Source organism: Leucoraja erinacea, unplaced genomic scaffold (assembly GCF_028641065.1).
Source record: "Leucoraja erinacea ecotype New England unplaced genomic scaffold, Leri_hhj_1 Leri_1091S, whole genome shotgun sequence".
Taxonomy (NCBI): domain Eukaryota; kingdom Metazoa; phylum Chordata; class Chondrichthyes; order Rajiformes; family Rajidae; genus Leucoraja; species Leucoraja erinaceus.
In genome coordinates this window covers 1-20,211 of record NW_026575332.1, presented here as the reverse complement: position 1 = coordinate 20,211, position 20,211 = coordinate 1, and the positions used below count along the sequence as shown (strand labels likewise).

The window sequence follows — 20,211 nt, the reverse complement described above, 5'->3', positions numbered from 1 at the left end:
GTTCGTACCTTCTCCCCGTGACCTGCGTGGGTTCCCCCCCCGAGTACTTCGGTTTCCTCCCGCACTTGAAAGGCGTTAGGGTTTGTAGGTTAATTGACAGTACAAATGTAAAAAATTGTCCTTAATGTGGGATAGTCTTAATGGGCAGTCGCTGCAACTCTAAACTAAACTAAACAAAACTTTTAGTGATATAGAGTCATAGAGCGCGCAGACGGGGGGGGGGGGGGGGCGGGGGGGGGGAGCAGAGTGGGTCAGGTGTCAGATATCTGTATAATTAAAAGTCTCATCTTGACCACTTCCTGCCTGCGTGTATATTGATTTTAGCATAGTCGATGATTTTTGGCTATCTATGATTTTTGGCTATCTGACTCACAGTCCTCCTCCACTGAGCAGGCCCCGAGGATTTTTCCCATCGAGGAAAAATAAAAAAGTTATGAGTGTTTAAAAAAATCTTGTGTGTGTGTGTGTGTGGTCTCAGTGACTGAGCTACCAGCCCAAGAATCCATTCAGCCCACAATGTCCAAACCAGTCCCTTCGGCCCACAACACCATGCTAGCGCTCCAGAGAGCCCCCACCCACCACTGGCCAGCAATATTGGAATTGGTGGAGAGGTGGAATATTGCGTTGGGGGACCGGCCCTCCTGTGGGAAGCTGAGACCCAACGGGTCCCACTTAGTCCAGTATGAAATAAAATCCGTAAAAGCTTGAAATACTCAGTCGGTCAGGCAGCGGCAATTGAGGGGGAAATAAGGAGCAAGTCCAAATAACTTGGTCCGAACAAGGGTCTCGTGCCGAAACGTCTCCAGAGACTGTCTCCTTCTCTCCAGAGACGCTGCTGCCTGGCCCCGCTGAGTTACTCCAGCCTATCGCTGCCGCCCCTCACTTGGTACGGAGGTGCGTGATGAACACAGGCCCAACTTTGCCCAGAGCGGACTCACCGAAGCAGTACTTGGGTCGGCATGTCAGCTGCAGGCCAGTGACCTCCACGGTGCAGTTGTCGGTGATGAGGGCGGACCAGGGGATGGTCACCAAGATGCTGCCGATGAAACCGTCCGTGATCTCCAGCGGAGCCCCCAGCGAGTCTAGCAACTCATTCAGCGACTGCAAAACGCCAAGGGTCAAGGGTCAAGACAATGACATTCTGACACAACAGAATATGTAAACATAGTGTGAACAATATGATTAGTCAAGTCAAGTCACTTGTATTTCTACAGCACATTTAAAAAACAACTCTCGTTGGCCAAAGTACTTTACATTGTATTGTATTGTATATCTTTATTGTCATTTCCTGAGTATTCACATACCCAGAGGAAACAAAAAAACGTTGCTCAACCAGTGTCCATTCAGTGTGCATTAAAAATAAATAGAAATAAAAATACATATATCATGAACAAATTTAACACTCTACTAAACATTCAACAGGCGTTCCGATCGGCAGCGGCACAACAGTGGCTCTGCTGCAGTGTGTCCAGGTTGGTTGGTTGGTGCGCGATACTCAGGGGGACGTTTCAAGAAAGGGCTGGTTTTGCAGCTAGAGATGAGCTTTCCCAGTCAGGATGGAGTATATTGAAAGGGGTCTTGGATGGGGGCTCTGTGGTTCTATGTCCATGGGAAAGGGAGGATCACTTTCCTAGTCTAGTTGGTGGTTCGTACGCCTTGCAACCAGGAAGTGAAAGGCTACGTGGTGGAGGTACTAACGTTATACAACAGTGGTTCATAGATTAAATACAAACATCACTACATACATATAGCCCTCGCTCAGAGGACGTCAAGAAAGGCTTGGGAGTAGAGATGAGCTTTAAGTCTCGACTTAAAGGAGTCGATGGAGGGGGCGGTTCTGATGGGAAGAGGGATGCTGTTCTACAGTCTAGGAGCTGCAACCGCAAAGGCACGGTCGCCCCTGAGCTTATGCCTAGACAGAGAATAAAGAGAGATACATGGCCATTCGAGCCCGCACCACCATTCATTGCGATCATGGCTGATCGTCCCCAATCAATAACCCGTGCCTGCCTTCTCCCCATATCCCTCGATTCCACCAGCCCCTGAAGCTCCATCTAACTCTCTCTTAAATCCATCCAGTGACTTGGCCTCCACTGCCCTCTGTGGCAGAGAATTCCACAAATTCACACAACTCTCTGGGTTAAAAAGGTTTTTCTCACCTCAGTCTTAAATGGCCTCCCCTTTATTCTAATGGCCCTGTCCCACGGTACGAGTTCGTTCCAAGAGCTCTCCCGAGTTTAATAAAAAAATCAAACTCCTGGTAAGCACGGAGAATGAACGTAGCGGGTACGTCAGAGCTCGTGGACGTCTCATAGCGCTAACGGCAGGAACTCGGGAAGACTCGCTAACGGCGGGTAAGCACGGGAAGACTCGTGAAGATTTTTCAACATGTTGAAAAATGTCCACGAGAGCCCCGAGTACCGACGAGTGGCCGTTACCGTAAATCTCCGAGTTCGAATCGGGGCAAACTCGGGGAGAGCTCTTGGAATGAACTCGTACCGTGGGACAGGGGTTTAAGACTGTGTGTGTGGCCCCTGGTTCTGGACTCGCCCAACATTGGGAACATTTTTCCTGCATCTAGCTTGTCCAGTCCTTTTATAATTTTATATGTTTCTATAAGATCCCCCCTCTCATCCTTCTAAACTCCAGTGAATACAAACGAGGGAGAAAAAAAAGTTAAGTGTCAAAAAAAAACCCCGATAATTGCGCAATAATAATAAAAATAGTCTGTTGTAGTACAGAGCTTATTTGGAGGTTATTGTGTTTAACAGTCTGATGGCTGCAGGGAAGAATCTGCTCCTGATCCTGGAGGTCACAGTTTTCAGGCTCCTGTACCTTCTTCCCAATGGCAGGGGTGAAATGAGAGAGTGGCCAGGGTGGTGCGGGTCCCTGACGATGCTGGCTGATCGAGGGGGGAATGAGAGCTCCAGCCCCTTCATACGGGGAGGGGGGGATGTCTAAAGAAGGGTCATTCAAGCCAATCTCCACAGATGCTAGACAAAAATGCTGGAGAAACTCAGTGGGTCTTTATTCTCTGGAGCGCAGAAGGTTAAGGGGGGACCTGATAGAGGTCTTTAAAATGATGAGAGGGACAGACAGAGTTGATGTGGACAACCTTTTCCTTTGAGAATAGGGAAGATTCAAACAAGAGGACATGACTTCAGAATTAAGGGACAGAAGTTTAGGGGTAATATGAGGGGGAACTTCTTTACTCAGAGAGTGGTAGTGGTGTGGAATGAGCTTCCAGTGGAAGTGGTGGAGGCAGGTTCATTGGTATCATTTAAAAATAAATTGGATAGGCATATGGATGAGAAGGGAATGGAGGGTTATGGTACGAGTGCAGGCAGGTGGGACTAAGGGGGGAAAAAAAAAAAAAAAAATTAGTTCGGCATGGACTTGTAGGGCCGAGATGGCCTGTTTCCGTGCTGTAATTGTTATATGGTTATGTTATATGGGTGAGGCAGCATCTATGGAGCAAAGGAAATAGGCAACGTTTCGGGTCGAGACCCTTCTTCAGACTGATGTGAGGGTGGGGGGGGGGGGGGGGGGGGGAAGAAGAAGAAAGGAAGAGGTGGAGCCAGTGGGCCGAGGGAGAGGGGAAGGAGGGAGAAAGCAGGGACTACCTGAAATTGGAGAAGTCAATGTTCATACCGCTGGGGTGTAAACTACCCAAGCGAAATATGAGGTGTTGCTCCTCCAATTTGCGGTGGGCCTCACTCTGGCCATGGAGGAGGCCCAGGACAGAGAGGTCGGATTGGGAATGGGAGGGGGAGTTGAAGTGCTGAGCCACCGGGAGATCAGGTTGGTTATTGCGGACCGAGCGGAGGTGTTGGGCGAAGCGATCGCCAAGCCTACGCTTGTTCTCCCCGATGTAGAGCAGCGGATGGTCTCCACAGATGAAAGGGTTGAAGCCCTCCACAGATGCTGCCTGACCCACCGAGTTACTGCAGCATTTTGTGTCTGTCTTTGTAGTGAACCAGCAACTGCAGTTCTTGCCTGCACATAACACTGGAGGTAGACACAAAATGCTGGAGTAACTCAGTGGGACAGGCAGCATCTCTGGAGATAAGAAATGGGTGACGATTCGGGTCGAGACTCTTCTTCAGACTGATCGCAGCAATCCAATCCAGAATCTTTGGTGAATGTCATGTTTTGAGATAAGATGACCCATCTACACAATCCTTCATCAATGGCCTGATCAAGCCCTGCATATGACAGCATGACATCTACAATCCTGTAATTGAATCCATGTAATAACAGCCAACCTACCATCGGAGAAACATCACCCATTCCTTCCCTCCAGAGATGCTGCCTGTCCCGCTGAGTTACTCCAGCAGTCTGTGTCTATCTTCAATTTAAACCAGCATCTGCAGTTCCTTCCTGCACCTTATACTGGGGGTAGATAAAAATGCTGGAGAAAAACTCAGCGGGTGAGGCAGCATCTATGGAGCGAAGGAATAGGCCATGTTTTGGGTTGAAACCCTTCTTCAGACTGAATATCTGTCAAGATATATCTGCATTCAGACTGACCCTTCTTCAGATATACCCACTGATATGGATCATGTTCTCTGGAGAGCATAGATGGGTGGGTGACGTTTAGGGTCGAGACGGAACTGGGCCTGGAATCCGGGTGAGTTGATGTGAGGATCGGCGGGGTCGTTGGCCGGGGCCCGCGGGCGGTCGGTGTGCGGGGGAGGGTCAGCTTTGGCGGGAAAACAATCCCGTTAGTTAGACACAACATGCTGGAGTAACTCAGCGGGACAGGCGGCATCTCCGGAGAAAAGGAACAGTGGACATTTTGGGTGGAGACCCTTCCTCAGTCTGAAGACGGGCCCCGACCCAAAACGTCACTCATTCCTTCTCGCCAGAGACGCTGCCTGTCCCGCTGAGTTACTCCGGCATTTTGTGTCTAACTTTGGTTTAAACCAGCATCTGCAGTTCCTTCCAGAGAAAACAATCCAACTCTCAGATTCAGATTCAGATTCAATTTTAATTGTCAATTTTAATTGTCATTGTAAGTGTACAGTACAGAGACAACGAAATGTATTAGATTCAGATTCAATTTTAATTGTCATTGTCAGTGTACAGTACAGAGACAACGAAATGCATCTCTCGCTCTAAAGCAGTGGTTCCCAACCTTTTTTTTGGCCATGCCCCACCTAATTACCTCTAAAATCCTGATGCCCCCCCCCCCCCCCATGTGGTGATATATAATTCTTATCATTTAAAAAGTGAACTCCGTTTCAGCTGAAGAAGCTTAAAACGCCAATACCTTGGTTCTAATAACTACACAATAAAGACCTTTTTTACCCCAAAAAAATTATATACTAAAAATAACATCTGAAACATAAACTACATATGTTTACCTGATGGAAAATCCTAAAAAATAAAAATCGAAAATTTGGACCCAGACCTCCTCAGTCGTGCTCAATTGCCCCCCTTAGAAACATAGAAACATAGAAATTAGGTGCAGGAGTAGGCCATTCGGCCCTTCGAGCCTGCACCGCCATTCAATATGATCATGGCTGATCATCCAACTCAGTATCCCGTACCTGCCTTCTCTCCATACCCCCTGATCCCCTTAGCCACAAGGGCCACATCTAACTCCCTCTTTAAATATAGCCAATGAACTGGCCTCAACTACCCTCTGTGGCAGAGAGTTCCAGAGATTCACCACTCTCTGTGTGAAAAAAGTTCTTCTCATCTCGGTTTTAAAGGATTTCCCCCTTATCCTTAAGCTGTGACCCCTTGTCCTGGACTTCCCTAACATCGGGAACAATCTTCCTGCATCTAGCCTGTCCAACCCCCCTTAAGAATTTTGTAAGTTTCTATAAGATCCCCTCTCAATCTTCTAAATTCTAGAGAGTATAAACCAAGTCTATCCAGTCTTCTTCATAAGACAGTCCTGACATCCCAGGAATCAGTCTGGTGAACCGTCTCTGCACTCCCTCTATGGCAATAATGTCCTTCCTCAGATTTGGAGACCAAAACTGTACACAATACTCCAGGTGTGGTCTCACCAAGACCCTGTAAAAAATCAAATTGCCCCCCTGTGGGAACCACTGCTCTAGAGCTAATGCAGTCTAATGCAGACATAATTCTGGCACACACAAGGCCGGAGTGACTCAGCGGGACGGGCAGCATTTCTCTGGAGAGAAGGAATGGGCAATGTTTCAGACTGAGGGACGGTCTCGTCCCATTCCTTCTCTCCAGAGACGCTGCCTGTCCCGCTGAGTTGCTCCAGCATTTTGTGTCTGACTTTGGTTTAAAGCAGCATCCGCAGTTCCTTCCTGCATCCTTCTGGTAAACTTCCTCTCCACCCCATTGCAGAGCCCCCCGCATCTTTGCACCGGCCCCCAGCTTCTCCCGAGTGTACAAGTCGTGAAAACCCGTGCGTCCGACAGCTCAGGATTCGGGAATGTGTATAAACAACAGTGGTCAGTGCCAAGTAATCGTCTCAACTCCCCCCCCCCCCCCACCCCCACCCCAGCCTCCACAAAAAACACACACACACAAAGCTAAGACAAACACCACGTGGTCAACTACACGAGAGCCAAAGGAATGCCGAGCACAAGTGTCCAAAACAGCCTGAGCAGCAAAACAAGGCAACGTCACCCAGCCACCCACTCCAAGACCCACACAGCCGCTAATAGAGACATAGAAACATAGAAAATAGGTGCAGGAGTAGAGGCCATTCATCCCTTCGAGCCTGCACCGCCATTCAATATGATCATGGCTGATCATCCAACTCAGTATCCCGTACCTGCCTTCTCTCCATACCCCCTGATCCCGTTAGCCACAAGGGCCACATCTAACTCCCTCTTAAATATAGCCAATGGACTGTGGCCTCAACTACTTTCTGCGGCAGAGAATTCCACAGATTCACCACTCTGTGTGTGAAAAAGGTTTTCCTCATCTCGGTCCTAAAAGATTTCCCCCTTATCCTTAAACTGTGTGACCCCTTGTTCTGGAACCCTTGTCCAAAACAGCCTGCGCAGCAAAACAAGGCAATGTCACCCAGCCATCCACTCCAAGACCCACACAGCCGCTAATGGAAACATAGAAAATAGGAGTAGGCCATTCATCCCTTCCAGCCAGCACCGCCATTCAATATGAAGATGGCCGATCACCCAGAATTTGTACCCCCCCGTTCCTGCTTTCTCCCCATATCCCTTGGTTCCGATAGCCCCAAGAACTAAATCTAACTCTCTTCTGAAAACATCCAGTGAATCGGCCTCCACTGCCGTCTGTGGCAGAGAATTCCACAGATTCACAACTCTCTGGGTGAAACAAAATTTCCTCATCTCAGTCCTAAGTGGCCGACCCCTTATTCTTAAATTCTGGACTCCCCCCAACATCAGGAACATTTTTCCTGCATCTAACCTGTCCAATTCCTCAAGAATTTTATATGTTTCTACAAGATTCCCTCTCATCCTTCTAAATTACAATGAATATAAGCTTAGTCATAGAAACATAGAAAATAGGTGCAGGAGTAGGCCATTTAGCCCTTCGAGCCTGCACCGCCATTCAATATGATCATGGCTGATCATCCAACTCAGTATCCCGTACCTGCCTTCTCTCCATACCCTCTGATCCCTTTAGCCACAAGGGCCACATCTAACCCCCTCTTAAATATAGCCAATGAACTGGCCTCAACTACCTTCTGTGGGAGAGAGTTCCACAGATTCACCACTCTCTGTGTGAAAAAACATTTCCTCATCTCGGCCCTAAAAGAACTCCACCCTTATCCTTAAACTGTGACCCCTTGTTCTGGACTTCCCCAACATCGGGAACAATCTTCCTGCATCTAGCCTGTCCAACCCCTTAAGAATTTTGTAAGTTTCTAGAAGATCCCCCCTCAATCTTCTAAATTCTAGCGAGTACAAGCCGAGTCTATCCAGTCTTTCTAGCGAGTACAAGCCGAGTTTATCCAGTCATGATAGGCCGGCCACAGGGCCTGTTCTAATGAAGAAATGATCCGGAATAAGTTCCCCGTTCCTGCTTTCTCCCCATATCCCTTGATTCCGTTAGCCCTAAGAACTAAATCTAACTCTCTCTTGAAAACATCCATGAATGTTTCCACTCATATAACCATATAACCATATAACAATTACAGCACGGAAACAGGCCATCTCGGCCCTACAAGTCCGTGCCGAACAATTTTTTTTTCCCCTTAGTCCCACCTGCCTGCACTCATACCATAACCCTCCATTCCCTTCTCATCCATATGCCTATCCAATTTATTTTTAAATGATACCAATGAACCTGCCTCCACCACTTCCACTGGAAGCTCATTCCACACCGCTACCACTCTCTGAGTAAAGAAGTTCCCCCTCATGTTACCCCTAAACTTCTGTCCCTTAATTCTGAAGTCATGTCCTCTTGTTTGAATCTTCCCTATTCTCAAAGGGAAAAGCTTGTCCACATCAACTCTGTCTATCCCTCTCATCATTTTAAAGACCTCTATCAGGTCCCCCCTTAACCTTCTGCGCTCCAGAGAATAAAGACCTAACTTATTCAACCTATCTCTGTAACTTAGTTATACCATTCCCTCTCACCACTTCAATTCGCCCCAAAGCAGGGAGTCACGGACTATGCTCAGACCGTCGCACAAACCGAACCAAATGCTGGAGTAACACAGGGGGTCAGGCAGCATCCCTGGAGAGAAGGAACGGCTGATGTTTCGGGTCGAGACCCTTCTTCAGACAGTTAGTCAGGGGAGAGGGAGACACAGAGATAAGGAAGTGTAAGAACTCAGTGGGGTGAGGCAGCATCTATGGAGCGAAGGAATAGGTGACGTTTCGGGTCGAGACCCTTCTTCAGGCTGATTCCCTCGCTCCATAGATGCTGCCTCACCCGCTGAGTTCCTCCAGCATTTTTTGTCTACCTTCGAGTGTTCCAGCATCTGCAGTTCTTTCTTAAACAAAGCATACAGGGATACGAAGGTAGACAAAAATGCCGGAGAAACTCAACGGGTGAGGCAGCATCTATGGAGCGAAGGAAATAGGCAACGTTTCAGGTCGAGACCCTTCATCAGATCCGACCCGAAACGTTGCCTATTTCCTTCGCTCCATAGATGCTGCCGCACCCGCTGAGTTTCTCCAGCTTTTTTTGTCTACCTTCCATTTTCCAGCATCTGCAGTTCCTTCTTAAGCAAGCTAGACCGCTATTAATTCAATAAAATCCCCCACCCTCTCAGCTTCCGACGTTCCGGAGAAAACAATCCAACTCTCCTCCTAATTATTGGGTAGGAAGGAACTGCAGATGCTGGTTTACACAGAAGATAGACACAGAAAGCCGGAGTAACTAGTTTTTAAGTTTAAGGTGGACATAAAATAGCGGAGTAACTCAGCGGGACGACCAGCATCTCTGGAGTGAAGGAATGGGTGACGTTTCGGGTGGAGACCCTTCTTCAGTCTGGTAGTCGCGTGAAGAGGGAGACACAGAGATAAGGAAGGGTGAGGTGTGAAGATGGCGGATCAAAGCAGGACCTACACAATAAATGGCAGCGTGGAGCAGAGGGATCTAGGAGTGCAGGTGCATGGATGGTCTAAGAGTCGCAGGTGGATAAGGTTTGGCCTTCATCAGTCAGGGCATTGAGTATAGAAGTGTACGTTACACCTTACCCTTCCATATCTCTAGTTTCCCCTCGCCCCTGACTCCCAGTCTGAAGAAGGGTCTCGACCTGAAACGTCACCCATTCCTTCTCTCCAGAGCTGCTGCCTGTCCCGCTGAGTTACTCCAGCACTTTTGTCTACCTTCGATTTTCCAGCATCTGCAGTTCCTTCTTAAACAGAGATTCTCGTCACTCTCTCTCTCTCTCCTTCCAGACTCTCCCTCCTTCCTCTTTTCCATTTTCTCCTGTGTTTATCTAGTCCCGTTTATTGTTATTGCCACGTGTGCCGAGGTACAGTGAAAAGCTTTTTTTCTGGCGTGCTAACCAGTCAGCAGAAAGACAAGACATGATTACAACTGGGCGTTTACAGTGTACAGATACATGATAAGGGAATAACGTTTAGTGCAAGGTAAAGCCAGCAAAATCCAATCATGGATCCAATGAGGTAGATGGCAGGTCTGATGTCCGAGTCTGAAGAAGGGTCTCGACCCATTCCTTCTCCCCAGAGATGCTGTCTGACCCGGAGATGCTGAGATTTTGTGTCTACCTTCAGTGTAAACCAGCATCTGCAGTTCCTTCCTACACAAACCAACCTCCCTTCTACTGACTCCATCTACACTTCACGCTGCCTCAATTGACAATAGGCGCAGGAGTAGGCCATTCGGCCCTTCGAGCCAGCACCGCCATTCCATGTGATCATGGCTGATCATCCTCAATCAGTACCCCGTTCCTGCCTTCTCCCCATATCCCCTGACTCCGCTATCTTTAAGAGCCCTATCTAGCTCCCTCTTGAAAGTATCCAGAGAACCGGCCTCCACCGCCCTCTGAGGCAATACCAGCATAATCAAGGATAGACACAAAAAGCTGTAGTGGCTCAGCAGGACCAGCAGCATTTCCTGGAGAAAAGAAATAGGCGACGTTTTGGGTCGAGACCCTTGATTCAGTCACCCAGTCCTTCTCTCCAGAGATGCACCTGTCCCACCCAGTTACTCCAGCATTTTGTTTCTATCTTCGGTTTAAACCAGCATCTGCAGTTCCTTCCTGCACACACTGAACGTCACCTCGCCAAGTTTCGACACAAAACGCTGGCGTAACTCAGCAGACCAGTCAGCGTCTCTGGAGAAAAAGGTAGGGTGACGTCTCGGGGTCGGGACCTTTCTTCAGACCGACAGTAGGGGGAGGGGGAAACTGGAGTTAGGGAAAGGCCTGAACAAAGCAGGGCGGGCAACGGATGACCAAGGAAGGGTGGAGCCCACAATGGTTCATTGCTGGCTGGGGAAGAGACGATAACAAAGGGATACAAGGATACGAATAGTGGAATGTAGGATGCCCTGGGGGGGGGAGGGTGGGGGGAGCAGAGGGAATGCAGGGGTTACTTGAAATGAGAGAAATCAACGTTTTAGGTCGAGAGCTCAGCAGGACAGGCAGCATCTCTGGAGAGAGGGAACGGGTGATGTTTCGGGTCGAGACCTTTCTTCAGATTAGTGAGGGGGGGAGATAGTTTAGTCGCCGACTATCTGACCATGGAGCAGGTAGCACGGGATTACATGGTACCCGTGGCAGCGGTGGGGGGGAACTCCCCCCGACCTGTCAAACACAAAATGCTGGAGTAACTCAGCGGGTCAGGCAGCATCGGATAGAGAAGGAGGAATGGGTGACGTTTCGGGTCGAGACCCTTCTTCAGTCTGAAATGTCACCCATTCGATGCTGCCTGCCCCGCTGAGTTACTCCAGCATTTTTTGTCTATCTGCCCCTTCAATTCCCTCTCTGGATTCCCCCTCCCTCACTTATTACCCCTGCTCCATATTCCATCTCGGGACCCTCCCCAATCCCATGTCACAAACACAATCCCCCTCTGGGACCCTCTACCACCCCTGAGACCTCCATAAGCCATTCCAACCCGGGATCCCCCCCTCCCATTTTGAGTCTGTCATCGGTGAGGTTCAGGTCATTTGAAGGTAGACAAACGCCACACGCACTGGAGAAACTCCGGAACTCGCTGAGTTTCTCCAGCATTTTTGTCTGCCTTCGATTTTCCAGCATCTGCACAGTTCCTTCTTAAACAATAGACAATAGGTGCAGGAGTAGAGGCCATTCGGCCCTTCGAGCCAGCACCGCCATTCAATGTGATCATGGCTGGTCATCCCCAATCAGTTCCACGTTCCTGCCTTCTCCCCATAGAAACATAGAAACTAGGTGCAGGAGTAGGCCATTCGGCCCTTCGAGCCTGCACCGCCATTCAATATGATCATGGCTGATCATCCAACTCAGTATCCCGTACCTGCCTTCTCTCCATACCCCCTGATCCCCTTAGCCACAAGGGCCACATCTAACTCCCTCTTAAATATAGCCAATAAACTGTGGCCTCAACTACCCTCTGTGGCAGAGAGTTCCAGAGATTCACCACTCTCTGTGTGAAAAAAGTTCTTCTCATCTCGGTTTTAAAGGATTTCCCCCTTATCCTTAAGCTGTGACCCCTTGTCCTGGACTTCCCCAACATCGGGAACAATCTTCCTGCATCTAGCCTGTCCAACCCCTTAAGAATATCCCCTGACTCCGCTATCTTTAAGAGCCCTATCCAGCTCTCTCTTGAAAGCATCCAGAGAACCGGCCTCCACCCTCTGAGGCAGAGAAACTTCGGGTAATTTGACTGTATTTGTGCGGCAGGAACTGATTTAATTGCACAGCCCCTGAACGACATCTTCACTGTGCCTCTGTACGTGACGATAATAGACTCTCTCTCCCCTCCCCTCCCCCAACGAACGATCTATCTGCCTTCCTGTTGCCAGCTTCCTGCTTCAACAGTTGTTGAAGTGATGATGACGGCTCGGCCCAGCCGATGTGTTATTAGCAGGGCGGTGGGGGGGGGATGGGGGGGGCAGGGAGGACACTGGGCGGTTCCTTCACGTCCCACTTGCTCAAGACTTGTGTGTGTGTGTGTGTGTGTGTGGCAAGCCCGTTGCGTGAGAAGGGCCAGAGGCTGCTCTCTCTTGTCACAAACAAACCCTCTCCACAGCTGTTGAGCAAGTCTGCTGTGACGTGGTTTCTGTCCGAGTTCAAAGTTTCCTCGACAGATCACCGGCCTCGTTCAAGAATCGAGAGTGTTTTAACAAACATAGAAAATAGGTGGAGGTGGAGGTGGAGGTGGAGGAGTAGGCCATTCGGCCCTTCGAGCCAGCACCGCCATTCAATATGATCGTGGCTGATCATCCGCAATCAGTACCCCGTTCCTGCTTTCTCCTCATATCCCCTGATTCCGTTACTTCCAAGAGTTTTTTCTAATGGGCCTGTCCCACTTAGACAATTTTTTGGGCGACTACAGGCAACTGCTGCAAAATTTTCAACATGTTGAGACATTGTCGGAGACAGTGGCGACAATTTTTGCTGTCAATAGACAATAGGCGCAGGAGGAGGCCATTCGGCCCTTCGAGCCAGCACTGCCATTCATTGTGATCATGGCTGATCATCCCCAATCGGTGCCCCGTTCCTGCCTTCTCCCCCATATCGTAGGTTGACGTAGGTGCTGTCGTAGGTTGTCGGCAGGTGTCGTAGGTGAGTTCCATTAAAACTAGTCGTCTAAAGAGTCGCCTAAGTGGGACAGGCCTGCAGCTCTCCCTTGAAAACATCCAGTGAATCGGCCTCTGTGGCAGAGAATTCCACAGATTCACAACTCTCTGGGAGAAAATGTTTTTCCTCATCTCAGTCCTAAATGGCCGACCCCCTTATTCTTACCCTGTGTGACCCCTGGTTCTGGACTCCCCCCAACAACGGCAACATTGTTCCTGCATCTAGCCTGTCCAATCCCTTATTTTATATGTTTCTATATTTTCTATCTTTTTAAATTGTCGTATATCCCATGAAATCCTTATTTGCAGCACCGCAGCAGAATATAGTGACACAGCGTGGAAACAGGCCCTTCGGCCCAACTTGCCCACACCGGCCAGTTGTTGCTTTGAGCAGGTTTGGCTGAAGGGCCTGTTTCCATGCTGTATGTCTCTATGACTCTGGAGTCAGTGGATCAGTTCGGGCAGTAGTGCTAAATAAAAGAGCTCTTGTTTTTGTTTCAAAAGCCTTTTGTTCTATATTGCTTCTCTGTTTTTTACAAGGGCCAAACAACAAGTGTTTCCAGTAACTCATGAAAGCATCCAAATCACGTGATCTGGAGTCAGCTATATGGACACGGACGTGTATATGCTGGTTTACAAAAAACGGCGAAGTGTGCTGGAGTAACTCAGCGGGTCAGGCAGCATCTCTGGAGAACATGGACAGGTACAAAATTCTGGAGTAACTCAGTGGGTCAGGCAGACCACTATGGAGAATATGGACAGGTACAAAGTTCTGGAGTAACTTTCCTTCGCTCCATAGATGCTGCTGCACCCACTGAGTTGCTCCAGCATTTTTGTGTACCTTCGATTATCCAGCATCTGCAGTTCCTTCTTAAACGCTGGAGTAACTCAGCGGGTCAGGCAGCATCTCTATGGAGAATATGGACAGGTACAAAGTGCTGGAGTAACTCAGGGGATCAGGCAGCATCTCTGGAGAACATGGACAGGTACAAAATGCTGGAGTAACTCAGCGGGTCAGGCAGCATCTCCGGGGAACATGGATAGTTTAGTTTAGTTTACAGATACAGCACGGAAACAGGCCCTTCGGCCCACCGAGACCGCGCTGACCAGTGATCCCCCCCCACACACTAACACTATCCTACACACACTAGGGACAATTTACACTTCTACCAAGACACAAATCTGCACGTCTTTGAACGTAGAAAGTCCGTACGGACAGGACAGCACCCGTGGTCGGGATCGAACCCGGGTCTCTGCGGTTGTAAATGCCGCGAGGCAGCAACTCTACCGCTGTGCCACCATGCGGAAGGTTTTTGACCTCCTACACTAGATGAGTGGTGATGATAAACAACTATCGCTGACTAGTGCTTCTCCTAGTTCCCCATTTACTGGTGCCCTCCCCTAATATCCCCAATAACTGGGGGCCCTGCCCCAATATCCCCAATAGGTCCATTCCTAGTCACGTGTGTGACCAGAAATTGTGGAATGCACCTCTTCTAATTCTGAAAGCATTACAAGTATATTGTTTGGTGAACTGCATATATGATATACATCAAGGAAAATTGTTATGTTATGTTATGCTGACAACGTTTGTTTTGGTTCAGAGGTCAAAATGGGGCTGGTCACGTGTGTGACCACACCAGGCACGGATTTTTTTTTTCTTCTCCACAACCAAAGTTTTATTTTCCCTTACAAACTCGTGTGGATTTTGAAAAAAGCTAGAGTGTTCAAATCTTTAGCTGACAGGCATTGTAGTTCTGTTGGTTGGAAAATTGCAATGAGTAAGATTTGTTTAGGAAAGGATTGCAGATGCTGGAAAAATCGAAGGTAGATAAAAAACGCTGAGGTGGGGCAACGTTTCGGGTCGAGGCCCTTCCTCAGACATTATTAATATAATATAATAACAAATATTAATGAATAGACAATAGGTGCAGGAGTAGGCCATTCGGCCCTTCGAGCCAGCACCGCCATTCAATGTGATTATGACTGATCATCCCCAATCAGTACCCCGTTCCTGCCTTCTCCCCATATCCCCCCCGACTCCGCTGGATGCTTTCAAGAGAGAGCTAGATAGGGCTCTTAAAGATATCGGAGCCAGGGGATATGGGGAAAAGGCAGGAACGGGGTACTGATTGGGGATGAACAGCCATGATCTCATTAAATAGCGGTTCTGGCTGGAAGGGCCGAATGGCCTGCTCCTGCACCTATTGTCTATTGCAGTTCTTTCTTACACATTTTGCTCCCTCTAAACTTATCCTACCCGCCTCTACTACCTTTTCTGACGACTCGTTTCATTTACCTACCACCCTTTGTGTATTAAATCTTTCCCCCCTCACCTTAAACCAATCCAACTATCTACCTATCTTAAATATTCTCTACACTCCTTCCAAATTAAATCTTCTCTGCGTCCTTTCCACATTAAATCTTCTCTGGATCCTTTCCAGTTTAGATATTCTCTACACCCTTTCCAGCTTCAATCTTCTCTGCACTCTTTCCATCCTAGTTCTTCTCTGTCCTCTTACCAACACATCGCTCGAGGTACCACAGCTTTATTCAGCATAAACATTCTCTGACACTTTTGCTGCTTTGATATTCTTTCTGTCCTCTTTACAAGAACGATCCCAGAAATGAGTGTTTAAGCAGGAACTGCAGATGCTGGAACAATCGAAGGTAGACAAGAATGCTGGAGAAACTCAGCGGGTGAGGCAGCATCTATGGAGCAAAGGAATGGGTGACGTTTCGGGTTGAGAAACATCACCAATTTCGTTCGCTCCATAGATGCTACCTCACCCGTTGAGTTTCTCCAGCATTTTTGTCTACCAGAAATGAGTGGGTTAATTTCTGATGAGCGTCTGATGGCACTGGGCCTGTACTCATTGGAGTTTAGAAGGATGGGAGGAAAACTCATTGAAACTGGATAGACTTGGTTTATACTCTCTAGAATTTAGAAGATTGAGAGGGGATCTTATAGAAACTTACAAAATTCTGAAGGGGTTGGACAGGCTAGATGCAGGAAGATTGTTCCCGATGTTAGGGAAGTCCAGGACAAGGGGTCACAGCTTAAGGATAAAGGGGAAATCCTTTAAAACCGAGATGAGAAGAACTTTTTTCACGCAGAGAGTGGTGAATCTCTGGAACTCTCTGCCACAGAGGGTAGTTGAGGCCAGTTCATTGACTATATTTAAGAGGGAGTTAGATGTGGCCCTTGTGGCTAAGGGGATCAGGGGGTATGGAGAGAAGGCAGGTACGGGATACTGAGTTGGATGATCAGCCATGATCATATTGAATGGCGGTGCAGGCTCGAAGGGCCGAATGGCCTACTCCTGCACCTAATTTCTATGTTTCTATGTAAACATACCCAATCGTGAAAAGTTTGGATAGAGTGGATGTGGAGAGGATATTTCCTCTATTAGGAGAGTCTAGGACAAGAGGTCACAGCCACAGAACTAAAGGACGTTCCTTTAGGAAGGAGATGAGGAGGAATTGATTTACTTTACAGTGGTGATTCTGTGGAATTCTTTGCCACAGATGTCTCTGGAGGCCAAGTCAAATTTAAGTAGAGATAGATAGATTCTTGATTAGTGCAGGTGTCAGGCGTTATGGGGAGAAGGCGGGAGAATAGGGTTAGGAGGGAGAGATAGATCAGCCATGAATGAATGGCAGAGCAGACTTGATGGGCTGAATGGCCTAATTCTGCTCCTACCACTTATGATCTTATGACCCTTTACATCTCAAATCTTCTTCACACCCTTTCCAGTTTAGATCTTTTTCACATAGAGAGTGGTGAGTCTGTGGAATTCTCTGCCTCAGAGGGCGGTGGAGGCCGGTTCTCGGGATACTTTCAAGAAAGAGATAGATAGGGCTCTTAAAGATAGTGGAGTCAGGGGATATGGGGGAGAAGGCAGGAACGGGGTACAGATTGGGGATGATCAGCCATGATCACATTGAATGGCGGAAAGGCCTACTCCTGCACCTATTGTCTATTTCCTGTTACCCATTGCAGTGTCACATCACCTTCTGTGTATTCTCTGCACCATTTGTAGTTTAAAATTTCTCTGTACCCTTTCCATCTTAAACTTTTCTGCACCCTTTCCAGTATAGACCTTCTCTGCACCCAGTCCAGCAGATTGGTGTTACCCATTGCACAGTGCCACAGGGGCATTCTCTACACCTTTTCCAGCTCAGACCTGCACCCTCTCCAACTTAAATATTCTCTTACACCCTTTCCATCTTAAACCTTCTCTGCACCCTGTCCCCATGTTAGGACTGCGCCCTGCCCCAGCAGAGTTGGGTGAAACATAGCAACATGCCACATTGCTTTGAGGAGTAGGCCATTCGGCCCTTTGAGCCTGCACCGCCATTCAATATGACCATGGCTGATCATCCCACTCAGTATCCCGTACCTGCCTTCTCTCCACACCCCCTGATCCCTTTAGCCACAAGGGCCACATTCTAACTCCCTCTTAAATATAGCCAATGAATGGCCTCAACTACCCTCTGTGGCTTTGAGGTTCAGCCTTCACCACTCTCTGTGTGAAAAAAAGTTCTTCTCATCTCGGTTTTAAAGGATTTCCCCTTTATCCTTAAGTAGGGTTGATCATTGCACACTGCCACATTGCTTTGAGGGTTCTTCTCTACACACTGTCCATGTTAGATCTACACCCTATCCATGTTAAATCTGCACCCTGTCTCAGCAGCGTGGTGTTACACATTGCACAATGCCACATTGCTTTGAGGCGCCTTCTGTGCACCCTGTTCCCATGTTAGAACTGCACCCTGTCCCAGCAGAGTAGGGTTGATCATTGCACGATGCCACATTGCTTTGAGGGTACACCCTGTCCCATTGTTAGATATACACCCTGCCCCCATGTTAGATCTGCACCCTGTCCATGTTAGATCTGCACCCTGCCCATGTTAGATATACACCCTGTCCATGTTAGATCTGCACCCTGCCCATGTTAGATATACACCCTGCCCATGTTAGATATACACCCTGCCCATGTTAGATCTGCACCCTGTCCATGTTAGATATACACCCTGCCCATGTTAGATCTGCACCCTGTACCCATGTTAGATATACACCCTGCCCATGTTAGATATACACCCTGCCCATGTTAGATCTGCACCCTGTCCATGTTAGACCTGCACCCTGTCCCCATGTTAGATATACACCCTGCTCATGTTACATCTACACCCTATCCCCATGTTAGATATATACCCTGCCCATGTTGGATCTGCACTCTGTCCATGTTAGATATACACCCTGCCCATGTTAGATCTGCACCCTGTCCATGTTAGACCTGCACCCTGTCCCCATGTTAGATATACACCCTGTCCATGTTAGATATACACCCTGCCCATGTTACATCAACACCCTGTCCCCATGTTAGGTCTGCACCCTGTCCATGTTAGACCTGCACCCTGTCCCCATGTTAGATATACACCCTGCCCATGTTAGATCTGCACCCTGTCCATGTTACATCAACACCCTGTCCCCATGTTAGATCTGCACCCTGCCCCAGCAGAGTAGGGTTAATCATTGCACAATGCTTTGAGGGTTCTTCTCTGCACCCTGTCCCCATGTTACATCAGCTCCCTGTCCATGTTAGATATAAACCCTGCTCATGTTACATCTACACCCTGTCCATGTTAGATCTGCACCCTGCCCCAGCAGAGTAGGGTTAATCATTGCACAATGCCACATTGCTTTGAGGGTTCTTCTTTGCACCCTGTCCCCATGTTACATCAGCTCCCTGTCCCAGCAGAGTAGGGTTAATCATTGCACAATGCTTTGAGGGTTCTTCTCTGCACCCTGTCCCCATGTTCCATCAGCTCCCTGTCCCCATGTTACATCAGCTCCCTGTCCCAACAGAGTGGTGTTACCCATTGCACAGTGACTGGCCTCTTACCCACACGTCGAGCTGCACGTCGCGGAGGCGGCCGCTGCCGTTGTACAGGTCGAGGCTGAGCTGCTGGAGGGTGAGTCTCTCCTCCAGGAAGTGCCCCAGGTAGTGCTGCAGCAGGTAGCGGCAGGCCCGCTTCTTGATGGAGCTCGACCAGGGGAACAGCCATGACATCTTATCCCCAGCATCGCCCAGCGCGGCCGGTGGGGGGAGAGGGGCCACCAAGCGCCCTGCCCCCGGGCCAGGGGGGGGGAGAGAGGAGAGGGGAGAGGCCCCCTGCAGGGTGGGAGGATCAATGATGAGGGGGGCGGTCAGAGAGTAAACAAGCGGAGCGCGCCCCCCATCAGGGTCGGGACGGCGGGTCAGCCCACAGCGCATGCGCGGACCGGAGGACAGCCCCGCCCCCCCCTGGCGGGGGGGAGGGTTCATGGCAGCAGGGCAATGGGAGTGGATGGACAGAGTGTTAGAGCGCCCCCTGCAGGGCGGGAGGATCAATGGCCACAGGTCAATGGACAGAGGCGTGGAGCGCCCCCTGCAGGGTGGGAGGATCAATGGCAGCAGGTTAATGGGAGTGGATGGACAGAGGGTGAGAGCGCCCCCTGCAGGGCGGGAGGGTCCATGATCATTGGGCAATGGGAGTGGATGGACAGAGGCGGGGAGCGCCCCCTGCAGGGTGGGAGGGTCCATGGCCATTGGGCAATGGGAGTGGATGGACAGAGGCGTGGAGCGCCCCCTGCAGGGCGGGAGGGCTCATGGCAGCCGGGCAATGGGAGTGGATGGACAGAGGCGGGGAGCGCCCCCTGCAGGGTGGGAGGATCAATGATCATTGGGCAATGGGAGTGGATGGACAGAGGCGGGGAGCGCCCCCTGCAGGGCGGGAGGGTCCATGGCCATTGGGCAATGGGAGTGGATGGACAGAGGCGGGGAGCGCCCCCTGCAGGGTGGGAGGGTTCATGATCATTGGGCAATGGGAGTGGATGGACAGAGGCGTGGAGCGCCCCCTGCAGGGCGGGAGGGTTCATGGCAGCTGGGCAATGGGAGTGGATGGACAGAGGCGGGGAGCGCCCCCTGCAGGGTGGGAGGGTTCATGATCATTGGGCAATGGGAGTGGATGGACAGAGAAGAG

The 20,211-nt window shown here is 49.4% G+C and overlaps 1 protein-coding gene across 1 annotated transcript in view; it reads right to left on the bottom strand.

Annotated features, from left to right (window-relative positions):
• LOC129715279 (autophagy-related protein 2 homolog A-like) overlaps nt 1–19,341 on the bottom strand; it is a gene marked incomplete at its 3' end in the record, with an annotated part of 47,647 nt that extends 28,306 nt beyond the window's left edge. The window contains exons 1-2 of the mRNA XM_055665141.1: nt 19,092–19,341; nt 939–1,101 (exon numbers count right to left, since the gene is read on the bottom strand). Of these exons, the coding sequence (XP_055521116.1) occupies nt 939–1,101; nt 19,092–19,259 (331 nt within the window). The remainder of the gene's footprint in view (nt 1–938; nt 1,102–19,091) is intronic.
• Between the last annotated feature and the right edge of the window lie 870 nt (nt 19,342–20,211).